This window comes from Somniosus microcephalus, chromosome 13 (genome assembly GCF_052327205.1).
Source record: "Somniosus microcephalus isolate GS21.2 chromosome 13, FLI_Smic_1.0, whole genome shotgun sequence".
NCBI classification, from domain to species: Eukaryota; Metazoa; Chordata; class Chondrichthyes; order Squaliformes; family Somniosidae; genus Somniosus; species Somniosus microcephalus.
Genome location: NC_140999.1, coordinates 154,937,715 through 154,956,950, shown reverse-complemented (window position 1 = coordinate 154,956,950; position 19,236 = coordinate 154,937,715). Strand labels below are relative to the sequence as shown.

The following is a 19,236-nucleotide window of genomic DNA, read 5'->3' as shown; positions in this document are numbered from 1 at the left end:
AATAGTCTCAGCATGGTACCTCACTGCTGCACAACCATGACCAAATAGTTATCAAGTGAGGAACTTTGATCAAACGATCATTTAACTACTCCACAACAAAGAACATTGCAAGTGTAAAATGCATTCAACATCCCCAGTCAGTCGCGAGCTTTCAATCCTATAAATAGTCACAGCCGAAATTGCTTTGAATAGTGCCACTCTGTGATAATCCTAGTCATGTCACTGGGGAAAAATGATTTGATATTTGGCAAACAACTTACTTTAAACATTGGTCTGACATGCTCAAGATGTGTCGCACTGGTAAATGGTGCCTGTGCATGACTCACTGCCTCCATCAAGACCTTGGCAGTTTTTGCCATTTGCTCCATCTCAAGATTATACAGGAGCCTTCGCTGTTTCTCAGTGGCTACACCTGCAAATCAAGACGACACAAATCAGTACTTAGTCATTTTCTTTTTTTTTTTACTGTCAATTAAATTCAGGTAAAAATGCCTCATTAAATCACAAGACATTAATCTAATAAAAGGGTTCAAAATTGTGTAAAAAGTGTAAAACTCAAGCCATCTGAATCCCTTAATTGAATTACCATCTTTTTAGACTCATTTGATATATTGATAATAAAATGGAGCTCATTTTTGCAATAAATTGTCAGTTGTTTTCAGTGTTGATGCTGAATGCCTGTAAAGAAAATGTAGTGACACATGACTTACAACTTATTTGCAGTAGTAGCTAGTTTGGAGGTTTCTGAATTATTCCATGTGTACACAGCAGTCAGTGGTTAAAAAAACCCAATAAAGGATAACCAGTCTACTTGACATGCTCCTACTCTTGACCAACAGGTTAAAAATCTACTTTGTCTGATAAGAATGTGTATGTTTAATATATCTTCTGAAGACCCCTGTATACAAGACACAGTGAAAGGAGTTACAAGTTACTGAGAATCTTACAACTTAGGTGGTTTATCAACCAAACTTTTGCTTTATGTAGCTTCAAAAGTTGTAGGTTGGGTGATTGGGCAGATGCATGGTAGATGCAGTATAATGTGGATAAATGTGAGGTTATCCACTTTGGTGGCAAAAACAGGAAGGCAGATTATTATTTGAATGGCAATAGATTGGGAGAAGGGGAAGTGCAACGAGACCTGGGTGTCTTTGTGCACCAGTCGCTGAAGGTAAGCATGCAGGTGCAGCAGGCAGTTAAGAAGGCAAATGGTACGTTGGCCTTCAGAGTGAGAGGATTTGAGTACAGGAGCAAGGATGTCTTGCTGCAGTTGTACAGGGCCTTGGTGAGACCGCACATTGAGTATTGTGTGCAGTTTTGGTCACCTTATCTGAGGTGCCATGGAGGGAGTGCAGCGAAGATTCACCAGACTGATACCTGGGATGGCAGGAATGACGTATGAGGAGAGATTGGGTCGATTGGGTTTATATTCGCCGGAGTTTAGATGAGAGGGGATCTCATTGAAACTTATAAAATTCTAACAGGACTAGACAGACTAGATGCAGGAAGGATGTTGCCGATGGCAGGGGAGTCCAGACCAGGGGTCACAGTCTAAAGATAAGGGGTAAGCCATTTAAGACAGAGATGAGGAGGAATTTCTTCACCCAGAGAGTGGTGAACCTGTGGAATTCTCTACCACAAAAGGCAGTTGAGGCCAATTCATTAAATATATTCAAGAAGGAGTTAGATGTATTTCTTAAGGCTAAAGGGATCAAGGGATATGGGGAGAAAGCAGGGACAGGGTACTGAATTTGGATGATCAGCCAGGATCTCATTAAATGGCGGAGCAGGCTCGAGGGGCCGAATGGCCTACTCCTGCTCCCATCTTCTATGTTTTTATGTAAACACCTGATTCACATAATTACTAATCTCTAATGGACCAATGTTCAATACTCGCATAGCTTGAACACTGGTAATTCTTAGCAGTGTATTTGTCTCTAACCTTTGTCCTGTGCCTGCACATATATCTTGTTTTCGATGAATACCAATTTTGCTTCAGATCTTCAGTTCCCCAAGAAAATTGTGAATGAAGATAAAGAGGACTATTAGTCGCTAATGCGGCTTTAATACAGCACACACAGAGAAACAAAAGATGCTTTTCTGAATGCAGATCTACATATAGCGCACCTTGCATCAGCAGTTCGGATCCAGACAATATTTATAAGATTATCAATGTCTATGACATACAATAAACACTTATTTTTAGGAGGTTTACTAAAATATAAGGGCAATGTGTGCCACATTTTAGGAGCACATTTGGTGACCAGTCTATTGAAACTGCTGCAGTTAAACATGTCTCACTCACTTGGTTTAATGGACTTTGGGGTCATTGAAAATTCTTTTGTCTGTTTCATTGCAATTTTCTTCCCTGCAATCTCATCATAAATGGAAGACAGGTATTCTTCTGGCAGATCTTTGCTGCCATGGATCCCACGATTCATTTTAATGTACTCTTCTTTGGTCATTTTGTTCTTTACCTGTTCAATACATAAGGTAATGTAAGCCTTGCAATTGCACTTCAAGATAGTGATATTTTATCTGATTCTTGAATCAATTTACACAAAACCTTAAAGGTCATCAGTACTAATAGCAATTTACTACATTCAGATATGTCAGCCTTGGCTCAGTGCCTTCGGCCCCCCAAGTTAAAAGGTTGTGAGCTCCAGTCCCACTTCAATGCTGTACTTAGGGAATGCTGCACTGTCAGGAGTGCTGTCATTTGGATGAAACTTTAAACCGAAGTTCCATTTGCCCTCTCAGGTAGATGTAACAGATCCCATGGACTATTCAAAGAAAGGCAGGGAAGTTCTCCTGGAGTTCTGGCCAACAGACATCACTAAAACAGATTATCTGGTGATTTTTCTCATTGCTGTGCTTTGGGAGGTCCTGAAGTGGCTATATAAATGAAGTTTGTTCTTTTTTTCTATATGTTGCTATTTTGATGTTTTTTCTGTTGCCTCATTTCTAACAAATAACTCTCCCAATACTAACTGCTGTTTATTTAGCACCAGGAACCAGGGCAACAATGATGCTAACGGCATTGAGACAAACTTTCAACTTTGGCGGGTGGTGTAAAATGGATGGGAGATCAGCTGCCTGTTGTACACCCTGCCGAAGTTGAAAGTTCCACCCATTCTTTGCAATAACAGAAAGGAAGATTTTATTTTGTGGAGAAACATGACCACCTTTCTGCTTCCATGGTAGTCCCAAGAAAATTCAACAATGCCTAATTGTATAACAATCTGATGAGATACAAGTACAGGGGAGGGGGAATGAAAATATGCCTTTCATGGTCATGTGGCATGGGGAATATTCATCTTTAATGTGGGGGCAGTAGAAGAGAGATCGAGACTGAATCCAAAACCCAAATTCATCTGAACGCTAATCTCTCGTGTTTGTGTAGCTCAGGAAAATCAGCAGTCACAACACAAAATCAAATATTCAGCTCACAGGATATTTTCTCCTGAAGTAAGTTACCTGAGGGTTGTGCAGATCCGTTGTCAGTATTATAATAGAGTAGGCCAGAACATATGCCGTATCAGCACTTGCAAACAGTGTCTGTCTGGGTGGGGGGGGGGCAAAAAGTGACATTACTTAATGAAATAAATGCTTAAAACTTTAAAGTACAATTTTTTTTTTTTTTTTTTTTTTTAAAACAATACCCAGTTCTCATTTTAAAATGTATGAACAGTTTACTTTTTGAATTACCCTTGATTGCACTCCAAATATCTAGCTGCAAATTTTTCCATGAGTCGGTCAATTTTCTGCGCTTCCCCAGGCAGACGAAATCCTTCGAGATATATACGAAGTGCTGACACAAAATCCTTCTCGCAGAAATCCAGTTGGTCAACGTAAGTGTACATCACCTCTTTGTTGAACTTGCTGTTCTCCCCCAGAAATTCACCCACTTGGTTCTGTTGAAATGCACAAGGACATTCAGTTATGCTAAATTAGGTTAAAGTTTTGGTACATTAGGTTGAAACATGGATTCTAAAAGGTACAACACAAAAAATAAATGTAAATACAAAAAAGTGAAAAAGGATCATTCCTTCAGTTCACAGTGAATCTAAAGATATGCTAACATTGGAGTAATTAAAAGAATACTCCAGGAGAAGGTCCTTCAATCACATTTTTACTCCAAATAAAAATAAATCATGCCAAGATGGTGTTCATGGGAGGCAGGGAGGGGACAGGTAAATTGATAGAGAGGCATATTCTTCAGATGAATAGTTGAGATAATCTCAATCTTAGGAGTATGCATTCTTTTAAAATGTCATGAAATATACAACAGACCAAGTACAGAACATCCACTCACGTGGGCTGCCAGATGATCTTCACAAACCAAACTTCCTCCCCACCCACTCACAATTAAATGAGTCCATTAGACGGAATTACAGACCTGCAGTTTAATAAACTGTAATCATGCACACAATCATGGGTACAAAATATAAATTACGTGGGAGGTAAAGTTTTAAAATGTTCTCCACTTCAGTGATACTTTTAGATTAATTTAGGATGAATAGCGGTCTAAAGTTCCTTGTTAGGACAAGTAAACTTAATCCTACCCTGACATGGACCACAAAAGAACAGATGTGTTATGCTTAAGAATAACAAGCACACATTCCAATCTACGAGAAGGAAAACTTCCTGTATTCTAAAATTTGTTTTATTTTACATTTTAGGACACTGGTCATTATGTTTTTGACAAAATGCACATTCAGAAATAACTAGAAATGGGAAAAAAATTACCACTGCCCCTTGAATAGCCAATATAGAATTTTTATGCACGTCACACTAATTAATATAAATCTTACCGAATCTAATCTTTCTTCCTGTTGAAGAAACTGTGCAATGTCTTCAACTGTTGTGCCTAACATTCCTTGTTCTTGCAAGTACTGTATACCTCTCTTTGGTTTCCTGTTGAATCTAAAGACAAGATTTGAAAATATTGAAATTTGAGATAAACCACCAGCAATAGTTAAACAAAATATATTGACCAAAAATGGAGTGCACAAATCTCAGCAGCTACCCCAAGTCACAAGGTCAAGAAGTACAAAGAGCTGAAGAATCAGCTTCATATTCAGGATGATGCAGCTCGTTGATGTGCAAAGATATGGCATGGTATTATAGGTGGGTTTATACCTGTAGTTCTCCACAAGGTGGACTCCTTATTTCTTTACGTTGACTAGGTGCTTGCCATGCTTTGGGGGTGGGGGAGGGGGGGAATACAATATAAAAGGGTGACACATCTTAAGCTGTTTTCTCACACCTCTCAGTGACTGGTCACAGATTGACACTGTGAAGTTATATCAGCATGTCACGGTCGTCCTTTGGAGAACCCCATGTGTGGTAGCACTGGGAGGTTCTGATGCAATGCATATAAATGACAGGATAATTAACATCACTGACATTCTACAAGAGTGACTGTGAAATGCAGGTGCATAGGATATATTTTATATCACACACACGAAGATTTCACGATTGTTTATTTGGAGATGAAAACCTGATGCTTTCAAGTAGCAGCTGTCTGTCAGCATACTGTAAATTACGGCAGCAGTCAGAACATGCTGAAAGCGGAAACTGTTCTGATTGAAATTCTATCAGTAACCGAGAATGACTATACATTGCATTAAAGCAGCCAGGTTCAAATATTCGTGGCTCATTCTAAATCACAAAAACTATACCACAAGAGGCTGTCTGGCTTATTGTGCTTTCACTGATGCTAACTCTTCAACTAGAGCTATCCACTCTAATCCCATTTCTCTGCGTCATCGTGTATTCCTGCTTTTCGAATACGTATCCAATTCCATTTTAAATGATGTTATAGCCTCAATAGCCACTTTTATTTGATTTTAATGAACCTCTTCATTTGTCCAGTGGTAATCCTTAATTTATGCTCCCTCATTAAGTGATTTGCCAACCAGTGAAAACAACCTTGCACCATTTGCTCTAGATCTATCCATTTGTCCATTCAAAAAAAGCCAGAAGGGATCACTCACTAAACTTTAAACAGTAGTTATATTAAAACATACAGGAAACTTTCGATTAACCGGCCCCTAAACAACCGGAACACTCTATCCACCGGCAAAATTCAGGAGTCGGTTCATGTAACTTTTTTTTACTTTTATTACTTTTTTTTTTACTCCATTTGTTGCTGTGCAGGGTGTAGCTGAAGCTGTTGCTAAGCTACAGAGACGCTTGTAACTTGTGCCGATTGTTTTGAAGAACAGGGTTTGTTGCTTTATATGGAGCTCTGAGCTCCCTATCTTTTACTATAGCGTTCGGTTATCCGGAATTGTTGATAAACCGGCACCACGTCGGTCCCGTCCGTGCCGGATACCAGAAAGTTTCCTGTATGTAGCTGTCTATATCTATCTCGTTTAAATTCTACAAGTATAATTTGCCACCAGATTGGATCAATATCGATTGAGAAACAGGATTGATGGTTACTAAAATATTAACAAAACAGCTTGATTTTTTTTTGAAGGAATGGCTGGGAAATAAAGTTAGTGTCCTTAAATAGGGAACCAACATGTGGGTCGGAGCAAACCTTTGGCTTAGTGGCAGCATTCCCACCTCGGAGTCAGAAGTTTCAGGGTTCGAATCCCGCTCCAGACAGTCCCAGCAAGCGGAGATCTGGCTCTAAATTCTGCGTCGACATCCAGCGGGCATAGTTGGCCCTCCCTCATCGTATGTGATGTAGGAATTGATAAAACCATCCCACCGTAACGGACTAATCACCCTATAGTTACATTCACACCGTGCCCGTCAGACTGTTAATCAGCCTGCAAACCCTTCCACGATTTCACACTATACCCTCCAGGGGAAGTGTGCGAAGCTATGAACACATGTGGGTCCAGAATTTTCAGAAAACTTGCATCTAAATAACGGCATATGTATGGCACAATGCCAATTTTGTGTGCAAGAAATGGAGGAAATGCGGGTGTAAGTGACCTACTACGCTATGCCCAAATTTCCTTGATCGTTAAGCCAATTCTGCAAAACCTCTGATGAAACCCTCTGCTGCTCATGAACATAGCTCTGACCCCATGCAAAAGTGCAGCTCACACAAATTACCTGAACTTATGCCAGTTAAGCACAACAGTTGTATTTCTGGTGTTTTATGGTAATTTTTTAATTTTTCCTCACGGAGACCTAAAATTCACTTTATCTTTGAATGCATATATGTGGCATCAGAATGATTTGCATTAAAAATTGAAAATCTTTTCACAATTGCATTTTCTTAAATATTATAGGCCAAGTGTTTCCGCTTTGGGAGCAACTGGCAATCTGGGCACAAAGTGCATTCAAAACTGCACTAGTTTTCAGAAGTGTGTTTTTTGCCCAAGTTGCCACTCAAACTCATTAGCATATCGCCAAAGTAAAACCTGCCATGAACAAGTGCAATCAGGCAGCATTTTAGAATGTCATTTTTTTTTTTTTTTAATGTTTAATTTCTGATATATTTGAGTGGTAACCTGGTGCAGTCTTACTAATACAGCTGCAAATTGGTTTATACAAAAAAATAAGCATTTTAATCACTGTCCAGTCCACCACCTGTGAGTAACCCAATTTTAATAACTGAAAATGACATTAAAAAACTGTTCAGAGACATTTACTGGAAACACTGACAAGTTGTCAGATTTTTAGTAAATTTAAATTTTTTTTTTTTTTTTTTTAATAAAAGCTTTTAAAATGTGCCTTTAGTGTCCTTGCCCCTAAAAAAAAAGCTTAATTTTAAGAACCTCCTTGTAAGACCGCAAACGAGTGCAATTAGCGGAACCTTGCAATGGCGATTAATTCGATCTGGGGCTTGAAATTCCTTGGTCTTTTGCGATGGTTGGCCAATTTCAGGCGAATTGCGCTGAAAAGACCAGCGTAACCTAGAGGAAACGCCTGCCCTCTGGGCCTAATGTGCATAAATAATGGTTTGATGCCTTCAAATTTTAATTTTCATGCAAAAAGGAGGGACTTGGAAGGAGGGAGGAATATAATGTCAGTTTGGCATTTTCCTCAGGCCTCGATCGTCAGCTAAATTCCACTCTTGTTATGCTGGCTTTTACGTTCTGGCATACGCTAAAATGATTCTCAGTAAATTTCAGCACAGTTCAACTCCAGGAAGAGAAGTGTAAATTTCAACGTAACTTGCTGATTAAACTGTTTCAGGAAATTCTGGGCTGTGACCTGACAGAGAGGCTGTGATAGAATAATCATGCACAAACGGTGGATGGAGCAGGCTTGATGGGTTAAATGGCCTTTTCTCATTCTTTCTTATGCTATTAAAGTTGATAGCAACTTGGTTAATCAAATTCCTTTTTCATAAGCTTAATTTGCAGCCCCTGGCAGCAGAAAGAATAGTGGGCAATATATACACCAATTCGATAAAGCTCTGCAAAAACAAAGGGCAAGATTTAAATCATGACAAATATTCAAACTGATCATATTAGAGTACTCACAAATCTATTCCTTGCTCTATAATATCCTTCTGTTGCTTCAGGACTTCAAACTGCTCCGGATCATCTGCTGCAGATGTCTGAGCACTAATACTCCCAACGCCTGATGATGCTGTAGAGTCAAAGGAATTTGTACTCCCTCGTCTACGCGCAGCTTCCGCATGTTTGCCTTCATTGTTATCGTGTTCGGATGGGTTCTCTTGGCCTGCACATTCATTTAATAAGAAGGGGGATATTTCAGCTGCATTATTTGATAATTCCAGCTTCAGTTTAGAAACTGTTCATGACTTATAAACATGATTAAGCCTTCATGAACATCAAAAAGATAAATGCTAAAAGTCAATGGCCCAGAATTTGCAGTCAGCGGCGAAAGAAAGGCTTTCGCCGCTGGCCCCGAAATACACTTCGCACAAAGAGCTCACGCGATCTTGTGTGTTGAGAAGTTCGGGTTTTACGATGCGTAATTCAAATCAATGTAGTATAGTGGGAATCCCATAGTGCAAGCTGCTGAGACGTCAACAAGCTGTCTAAACAGCCAATAAAAAATGCAGAATTCTCACAGACAGAGAACAAGGAAGTGGGTAAGCTCTTTTTGAAAATGTTAGAGAGAGCAAAACAAAGACTGGGGCTCTCACATGGGGAAAAGATAAACCTGAAATAAACATGAACATCTTTTATAAAAAAAAAAAAAAAAAATTTTTATGTTTCTTAAAATGTAAATTTTTATTAAAATGGATAAATTTGACACTGCACAAAATTGAAATTATTTTTTTTTTAGGACCAAAACCTTTGTTTAGCAGTCAATATGCTGTTAAAACCCCAGTTACACCTAATCCCTTTGGGTCTAACTATTAGCGGGGAATTTAACAGTGGTATTACTGCGGAGCCGCTGAAGTTTGTCAGTTTCCCCGATTTGACAGATTACACTGACTGCCGGCTCTGTGGCTTGGGGCGGGTAGAGCACAGCCTATGGAGGAGCAGTGAATGACAGACCGCAACTTCAGGATTTCCGCATTAGGCTGTGCGTGCGCTAAATCATGAAGCTGCGGTCAGTTTCAAAGGCAAAATGACGGTGAACGCTGCCAGTTCGCCATCATCAGGACCGCAAATTCTGGGCCAACATAACTTTTAGGTTTCACCTATTACAGGAAACTCTTTTTTTTAATCCGGCACCAACGGGACCGGCGTGGTGCCGGTTTATCAAAAAGTCCGGATTACAGAGAGTCATAGTTAAAAGGTACGAGAGCTCCGTACACAGCAACAAATCCAGGCTTCCCTGTTGCTTAGCAACAGGTGCAGGAACCCCGGCCACAGACCAAGCATCCCTGTTGCTTAGCAACAAGTGCAGGAACCTCCGATTACACAGCCAAGAATCAAGAAACGGCCACTATGAAGAAAAACTTAACTGAACCTACTCCTGAATTTTGCCGGTTAGCCGAGATTTCCGGTTGTTTGGGTGCCGGTAAATCGAGAGTTTCCTGTATTAGGCTTTACAAAGCTGATAGCAGTTCAATATTCACACATGCTTTGCTAACTCACCTAGATTAGTCTGAAGGTTTGGATTTATGTATAAATCTTTACTCCATTCAACCATGCATTTTAGGATGGAAACCAAACATTCCAGTCCTTTCTTTCTGAGACTCAGCTCCTGGAAGATAGATAAACATCCAACTGAGGAAATGCGATGTTAGAGTACATTTAGAAGACAAATACAAACTGGAAGAAAAACAATAAACTCTAATCAACGTTTCTGCTTTTTGTACTTTGTCGTGAGCAGGATAATATAGGTTCAAAAAGAAAAGTGATCTGCATTTAATTTTTTTCATTTCAAAGAGGAACACTCCTCTTAAGAATAGGTTCAATTCCAGGGGGTTACATGAAAACAATCTACCTTCAGTGCCTGTTTTTTCTTGGGGAAAAAATTTAAAAAGACCATTTCTCCATAGCTTGACCATTTTTTCCTCTGAAGACTTCATCTTTTATGCTTCAATCATTGCTAAGTTTTCCAGTGAAAAGCTCAGATGAGTATGTTCAGGAGTAGCAGAACAATTGCTGTAACTTTTGAATACAAATTTCCAAGCATCTCTATTTTAATCACATCTGAACTACACTGGGAAAAAGCAGGTGAACACGACATCTGGAAGAACCAGCTGAGCTATCAGGTGAATCGGCCTTAATGAAGTTTAACCTATGGAGGCTGCAAACATTGTTTGCTTTCAAGCAGAAACCCACTGTCTGTTTAAAAACAATTATAAATTATGGTTTAAAAAAAAACCGAGAGGCATTGTGCGGCCAAAGCAGGAGGACACATGCTCTTAGCCACTGAGCAAGTTCCTGGTCAGCCTGATTGGTCAATGGGGGAAACCTCCAAAACAGTAAAACAAGAGTTTGAGTGTATCAGCCTATTTTGCCCGAGTCATAAACTCATCAGTTCAAGCCCCACTCGAGAGACAAAGCACATAATCTAGGCTGGCACTTCAATACAGCACTGATGGAGTGCTGCACTGTTGGAGTTGCTGTCTTTTGGATGAAGTGTTAAAATGAGATTCCATCTGCCCTCTCAGATGGATGCAACAGATCTCACTTAACTATTTAAAGAATAGCCGGGGCATTCTCCTGGTGTCGTGGCCAACATTTCTAAGGGGGCTGGTATACAAAAGTGAATCAGTGATGCTTTAGTCGTACAGAACTTTGGTCAGACTCCATCTGGAATGCTGCGTCCAGTTTTGGGCATCAGGCCTCAGGGAAGACATAGTGGCATTTGAAATTCACCAAAATGATACCAGGGCTTAAACAGTTAAATTATTAGAACAGGTTGCATAAACTTGGCTTGTATGCCCTTGAGTTTAGTAGGTTGAGGACTGATCTAATCAAGATGTTAAAAATGATAAAAGGGATTCGATAGGGTAGATACAGAGAAACTATTTCCTCTGGTGGGGGAATCCATAACAAAAAGGGCAACAACTTAAAATTAGGGCTAGGGCGAGACTGAAATGGGGAAGCACCGAGGACACAAAGGGTAGTGCAAATCTGGAACTCCCCCGCCGCCCCCCACTCCCCTGCCCAAAGGCTGAGTCAATTGAAATTTGCAAGGCTCGAGATCAATAAGATTTTTGTTAGGTAGGGGTATCAAGGGATATGGAGAAAAGGTGGTTAAATGGAGTCGAGATCCAGATCAACCATGATCTAATAGAATGGCGAACAAGGTCAAGGGGCTGAATGGACTACTCCTGTTCCTATGCAGGTCTACCTGGCCATTTTTGTACACAACACAGTTGAATTGTGGCACTGGCCAGAGAGTAGGCTGCCTGCTTACCTTCTCAATCAGGGAGCACTGAGTGGCACAAGAGAACCTAATGAGATGGAGAAATAACTTAAAGTCTGAAGAGATGGGAAAGAGACAGAAATCAATCCAGTGATGTAAAGCTTCATATGACATGAAAGTGACACATGAATGATTTCAATCACGACAATTTTTAAAAGAAAAACGTCTGATAAGGGAAGGCAAGGCATAAAATATTTATAACCAAAGCGCCAATTCAGTGTTTAAAGAGCTGGAGTGCGGAAGATTACAAACATCCAAATATCATCAATTTCTAAATATCCCTCTCTTTCTCTTTTCACCTTGTATCACTTCCATATATTTCTAATCAGAAGGAGATAGGACTTTCATAAGTTCAGCTACTTCCATAAAGAATACTTGGTGGATATAATCTTCTATTACAGGGAGCAATCAATTATCCTACACTAAAACGTATTGCTTTGAATAACTGAGTCAAGAAGATTCATGGGTCAAACAGTTCCAGCACTTACAATTACAAGATTTGGAATATAATATGCCAATAATTTTACACTATTCTGATCATTTATAAACTTAAGTTTACCTGCAGAGGGGTCATCCCCAACTCCTGACCACTTCGTCCCTGAGCAATTTTTGACAAGTCATTCACAAGGCGTTCAAATATATTTGCAGCAGTTAAATCACAATCATAGTTCACGTAAATATCGACTACACATTGAGCATCTGAAATATGCAAAGGTAGGAATTTAACATAATGATCAGTTTCCTTCACCACCACCACCCCCTTCCCCTGCCACCACCTCAGTTCCACATTATAAAATATTACGGTTACTTCAATGATTCAAAAGTATCCTATAGAATGGAGCCAATATACTGAGAATATGCCATGGCCAAGAAAGGCTGCAGTCTTTTAAAACAGAGTTGGGTTGGAGTATGTTGAGTTGGGAACACTTAGATACCAGCTGAAGGCACAGAAATGATTTTCCTTGGATGTATCTTTTCCTCCTCCCTCCCAACATATTCTGGGAAAGGTTAGGTGTTTTTAAGAACCGTTCAAGTTACAGCACAAAACTCGTGTGGTATACTAGGGCCAGAATTTAGTGCTAATCGATTTTTGGAATTATAAACTAGGACTTTGGACTTGCATACTACTTCTCTGTGCACGGTTCAAATACTAAGACTTGATTTTAAAAGCTATAACCAATTATTTGTTACAAATTGTATTTAAAACAGACACCATATTTTTGACATGGCTTTTTTTTCAGCTGACATTAATTCCCATTATAAGAAACAGGACAAACAAGTGGCGCTACATTTTAGAGACGGCGACAGTATTTTGAAGGATTAGAATGGGTGAAAATACAAGGATATGATATGATTTAGATGCTACATTGGAATTAATACACAGAAAAAGAAATTCCTCAGCTGTGCTGAAATGAATCTTGAAACATGAGTCACAACACAAACTACAACTAAAAGGTGGAAAGCATTGTAAAACACACTACCTGCACAAATCCTGGTCAGAGTCTGAATGACCATCCACTTGTGCTCAAATGTACTTGTGGATGTCTCCAAAATATTGAGGAAAATCTCTTTGAAGAAAACCTGCTCAATTGAGGAACTAGGAGTTAACACTTCTAATTCATAAAACCATGTACAAATCAACTTGACAAAGATGAACATATTTTACATACTGTAATAGGATATATATGTAGATTTGATCAAATCACAATTACCCCTGTAATGGCCCAAAACATAATGCATTGCTACAAAGAACATCTTTTTCTAACATTTATTTTAAACCTAATTTTCCAAGCACGTCATAATTTGTTGCAATTCTCTTTCCCAATACATACGTGACTATAAACCACTCAGTATGGAAACTGTATAAGTGACATCAAAAGAACGATTGCTAAATTTAGTAGATATCACTGGTGCCTTAACGAAGGTAATCTCAGTAGGATAGAAACCAAGCAAGGGATTCAAACAGCAAGTTGCGAAATGGTAGCCAGTTAAGAATGAAGGTGGATCAGTGCTTTATAACAGTGGCCACAAATAAAGCAAATTTCTGGGGGGAGGTGCAGATTTAGTGTTGCTTTGAGAAACAAGCTTGTGTGGGGAGGATATAGATAGATTTGCAGTTGTAGTTGGTACACAAGTTTTACTGTGGATCAGGAATTGTACAAAATCAAAAAGGAGTTAAGTTCCATCCAGATTTTCTAATAGTTGAGGAGCAAACAAGTATATATTTATACACCATCTAAGAATAAGCAGTTTTTAATTTAAAAAAAAGTATTTGTAAAATTCCAAGTGATGTACAATGCCCAATGCTGTTGCCTGAATTCAGGATGTTAAGACTTGGTATTTCAGTAAATTCCAACTTGGCTCAGTTTTTACCAATGACATCACCAATGGTGTGTTTCTTCTTCTAACATTTTAACCCAGCAATCCATTCTGTGGTTGGTATTGTTGGATATCTTTACTGGGGAAGGGAGAAGGGGAAGTATTTCCTACTTATTTGCTGGCTTAATTGGAAGTTTGGCATCCTTCTCTGTGGTCCGACTTCGTGCAGCAAACCAGTTTTCTGTTTTGCTTCTATGTTAATTTTCAATGCGTGACCTTTTGTGCTCTCCAAGGTAGTCAGGGGTAAAGGAGGTCAATGCTGTGAAACAAAATACTTTGGCCACTCAGTATAAACTATCAAGCAGTTCCAGGCACAGGAGTAAAGTTCCTACTATTCGGATCCAACAATGTGCCATAATCCCAGTTACATTAATATGCCACACTTGCTTCGGGCCTCCATTTAGGTGTTCAATTATAGACAGTTATATGCAGTTGGATATGCACCCAATAGGAATCATAATGGCAACTGCAAAAGATCCTTATCCCAAGAATAGAGACTTGCATTCTGTCAACGAGGGGCAATTCAAATCCAGGGCCAAGAAAGGCAGGACAGTGTTCTAATTCACTGCGACACTTGGGTATCTGATTTTTAGATGCCTATGGGTTCTGGACAACTCATTCATTTGACCTAGTATAGTCTGCTGGATTTGGTTTTGGGTGCACCAGTTATCTTAATCTTACCCTGAGGAACAATTCATTACCTACTGGAATAAGACTCCACAGCTTCATTTGCTTCAAAATGGCTAAGGGAGTTAACATGTAGATTTCTATCACTGTAGTTTCCATACAAAAAAATGCAACTGATACATAGGAGCATAGGAACAGGAGTAGGCCATTCAGCCCCTCGAGTCTGTTCAAACAATCTCACCTTTTATTAGCTTTAACATTTTAAACTTCATTTGTTTTTTTAAAACTGAGGAATGGGAAAAGGTGGCAAGTAACATGCTCTGCTAAAGCTAGTCTATACAGGAGACTTCGGTTTATCCGGAGGTTGTATGTCCGGAAACCTCGATATACCGGCAGAAATCAGGAGCCGTTTTGTTAGGTTTTTTTCTTCTCGTGGCTTTTATTTTCAACAGTCAGGCTCTGGAAAGTCTCTCTGAAGCTGTTGCTAAGCGACAGAGACGCTTCCAAGGTACGGGCCGACTGTTTAGAAGCTGTTGCTAAGCAACAGTGTTTGTTGTCAGATACGGAGATGAAAACCTCCGTATGCTTCAGCATTAACGCTGGTATGTCCGGCAGTTTTGATTGATCGGCAACAACTCGGTCCCGTCGGTGCCGGATATCACAAAGTTTCCTGTAACTAACTTTCAGCGGATATATTCAAGTGGCCCAGGGAATATAATTCCTCACCAGTGCAGCATTCTTCATCCCAGTGAGCACCTGGCCTATATTAAGAACTAGCTGCTTGAGAAGTTACAGGCATTAACCAGTATACCAAGCACAGTATACAACGCCATTCATAGCTTTTGAAATATCAGGGTATGGCTCTTTTGTATTGCTCAACAGTAGCTTTGCAGGAATTAGTGATAAGGTTACAAAACAACCACGTTATTGTAAATGAGGCATACACAGATACTGCAGTTATTGCTTTAACATCACACAAATGTTCCGGCAAGAGTTCATCTTTCATGTACTACTTAATCAATATTAAAGTCATACCTCAATTTGCATTTTTAAATGAATCTTGAAGTGAGAGAGAAGAGTAAGGAAAATAGCCAGCGAGAGTTCAAACACATCTGGCACACACGAGACACCATTTTTGGATAATGCAACACAAAGGTATTGCTTAATTGCATTGATAAACATTTCATTTGTTTTGAAGACAGGGCCAGCATTTTGAAGGACTGACAAAAGAAGTTGCAGAGAAATTATCTTTGACCGCAGCTCATGGGACCTTGAAAACAAAAGTGTTTGGGGTAAATAATTGTGCTTCATAAAAATAACTAAAAATATTAGGACCAGATAATATACATGATTACAATGTATGCCATGACATGTGCCAGAACAAACTGTTATTAAAAATTTCGCCATTCAGAATTTATTATAAGTCTGATACAGAATTGTTAGAAATATTTGTATGATCAGTAACCAGTGCTGGAAAACGGGGAATAAAACCAAAACTGGATTGTGTTTCCTCTGATGTGCTACTTTGCACAACTTTTGGATAATTCTTTAAAACACATGCACAGAATAAATTACTGATTTTTTTTGAACATGCAAGGTATTTTCAAAGTGCTTCCTTAACTTTAAATTCTTTTTTCCACCAGGCCAACTGAATAGCATACACTTTGTGAGGTTTAATGAAACCTTGCTAGCCTTTGTACAGTAAAAAGTAGTTAAGTTTGGTAGATACACAGTTGTTTCTGTTCTTTACTAAATTAAGCTCCAAATTGTGCAAGTAATATTACAAGAAAAAACAAGTTCGTTCATCCCATATAATGAATGAGAGTTTTACCAGTACCAAATGGTGCAACTTTAGGATGACCCAGTTTTAGAAATTATTAAAATACACAGCAGAACACCGCTAACAGAAATTGCTGGAATGGCACATCTTGAATTGGACTTTTTTCCTCACATTTCAGATCTCTATATTTGCCCCACAAATTGCTGGAAATGCGAATTGATAATGGCGCAATGTCAAGGTTGCATCTGGGACCACGTGAACGCCATGCCCAACCGTCTATCCCCTTAACCAACGAAACTGAAGGAGAGATAAAGAAACAGTGCAAACGATGGAGAATGAAATAGGGTGAATTATAGTCAAATTAGATACAGAAAGAAAAATAAAGGAAGGGAAAGAGTGTGGATTAACAGAGAGAGAGAGAAAAAAAGACAAAGGATAAGCAATAAAAAACGAAGAAAAAGCAGAAGAGGACATTGTAACCAATGTTTCCGTTAAGCTGTGCAGCGATCTGAAGGTCCCACGCAGGCCTCTCAATGACTTTGTAATGGGAAAAAACTGCGCATGCGCGGTAATTTAAATGGGCCGTGCAGCCCCTTAAAGGGGCCGTGCACCCCAAAAAAAACACTAGTGGGAACATTGATTGTAACCCAGTTGTGTTTGGGAATTGTTGTATTGGTCCTTGAGAAGTTAATAATGAGTGAATTGCAGGGTAGGTGTGCAAAGTGTACAAACATTCTTACTCGTACACTGTATCCCAAAATTATTTTCAGAAAGAAATCCATTTAATTTGCATTTGAGTGTTTAATCAGCTTTGCATCCTGAAAATTATTGCCTCCCGGCACCAACAGGAACATGGATGGCAAAACTGGTGCTAAAATACAGCCATGAGAGATTAATTTTTTTTTAAAATTTTAAACCCCGAGGAACAATTCACTACCGACTGGAGAAAGACTCCCCAGCTTCATTTGTTCCTTTCTAGGCCTCCAAGGTTGACTTTCATGTCAGGACCATAAATCACGTCGTTAACAGGGTCTTTACAACATAAATTACCAGCCCAAACGGGAAGTGGCAAGATTAATTTGCATTCATGGCACAAATCCAGCAATTTAATGACTCGCAATTAATTTCAATGAGGCGGCTCTGGGCGAGGTTGCAATTTTTTTGGTTTTGTCGAGACCAACAGCAGAGCGGCACAAATCGTCCAGCAATTTGTGGAGAATCTGAACTCACGGCATAGCTCCACTTCTCCACAAATTGCTGGATATTTTGTGAACTAATAATGGCAAGTGCCATTAATTTGCCATTACTTTTCCAGTAATTTCTGGGCCATTGCAGTGACTGATCTGCTTTTTTGAACTCTGAGCCAAGGATTCCACAATGTCTAGTTTATGAGTAAGATTTTTTTTCATGTCTTAGCATTTACTTACTTTGGATCTGGAGGTCCATCACTTAATGGCTTCATGGAAAGCTTACAAAGAGATCTGAATACCAAAAAAGCATCTTTCTGTAAAACGTGGGAGAATTTTGCACTGGCAGGAGTTGCTACTGCAGCTTCAGACTCCTAGTGCCAAAACAAAATGTGATATCAAGTCAGAAGTGCAATATTTACTGTAGCCATTTCATTTAGATTTCCCAAGTTTCTCCATGTACCCTGTCCCTTAAACGGGCAAGCACTTCAACACATTCTTTACAGACCAAGAGGGGAAAATTTGATCAATTTAAGTACTAAGAATGGGCATAAAACAAACATGACAATAGGAAGTGGTTAGATATTGTAACTGGTACCAATACCTGTGACTTAGGAGGCTTAATGATGCATTTTACTATAATTCATTTAGGTTGTGCGGGGGTGGTGACGAAAGGAAACTGCTTTATCGTTTGAGCTGTGGTTTGACAGATGTTGAGCACTGATGATACAGTGCTGTACAATTGTTGGAAGATATGTTCTGTCTTTTAACTTGCTTTTGTAAATAAACTTCTTTTTAAAATGAGGAAAATAGGGCATCAAAATGGGTAACATTGTCATTATGAGTGATGGAATCGCAGTATCTAAAGTGGATAAACCAGAGTCATAACTTTGCACAAAAACGTTTAAAAATATCTTGAACTAACCATTCATAAGGTTTAAGCTAAAAACATGCAACTGCACTTAGTGACAACTGCTAAATTAATATTTTCATGCTGAAAATGTGAAGTAGATACCCGCTGAACAGAGGTCATAATTTTCTGCAAATTTCTGTTCAGTAAAGTCTTACATTTGTAATACCCACTGGAAATGTTATGTACGCTAAGTATGGTTATCAATCTTTAACTTAGACACTGTATTATCATTGTTATAAATCCCTGGGTTAAAGTTGCCCATGTGAAGGTACAGCAAGAACTTTTAAGGACACAATGTGACTAAGAGCAGACTTTCCATAGTTCTGCACCAGTATCAACTGTTGCAGAGTGAGGCTGCGCAGTCTCCAGGCAGAAACCCCAGGAGAAAGGGGTGGAGTCAGGTTTTTCGAGCAGGAAACGCGAGCGACTGGAAGAGGGCAGGAGCTCTGAAAAGAGGGCTCAGGAGGCAAATGGCTGCCGCATCCCGTCCCGGGCTTCCAAACTCGGCTGCCGCCCTTCGTATTAGTAGCTCTGCATCCAGAACTCAAAGTGGGATTCAGTGATCGTGAAGA

General features: G+C 39.3%; 1 protein-coding gene across 1 annotated transcript in view; it reads right to left on the bottom strand.

Annotated features, from left to right (window-relative positions):
* The window catches only part of LOC147108684 (brefeldin A-inhibited guanine nucleotide-exchange protein 2-like), a 103,055-nt gene that overhangs the window by 43,211 nt on the left and 40,608 nt on the right, over positions 1 to 19,236 (bottom strand). The window contains exons 9-19 of the mRNA XM_086005397.1: positions 17,992 to 18,125; positions 15,820 to 16,054; positions 13,260 to 13,359; positions 12,338 to 12,477; positions 9,993 to 10,101; positions 8,457 to 8,658; positions 4,815 to 4,926; positions 3,709 to 3,914; positions 3,478 to 3,562; positions 2,306 to 2,477; positions 261 to 412 (exon numbers count right to left, since the gene is read on the bottom strand). Of these exons, the coding sequence (XP_085861523.1) occupies positions 261 to 412; positions 2,306 to 2,477; positions 3,478 to 3,562; positions 3,709 to 3,914; positions 4,815 to 4,926; positions 8,457 to 8,658; positions 9,993 to 10,101; positions 12,338 to 12,477; positions 13,260 to 13,359; positions 15,820 to 16,054; positions 17,992 to 18,125 (1,647 nt within the window). The remainder of the gene's footprint in view (positions 1 to 260; positions 413 to 2,305; positions 2,478 to 3,477; positions 3,563 to 3,708; positions 3,915 to 4,814; positions 4,927 to 8,456; positions 8,659 to 9,992; positions 10,102 to 12,337; positions 12,478 to 13,259; positions 13,360 to 15,819; positions 16,055 to 17,991; positions 18,126 to 19,236) is intronic.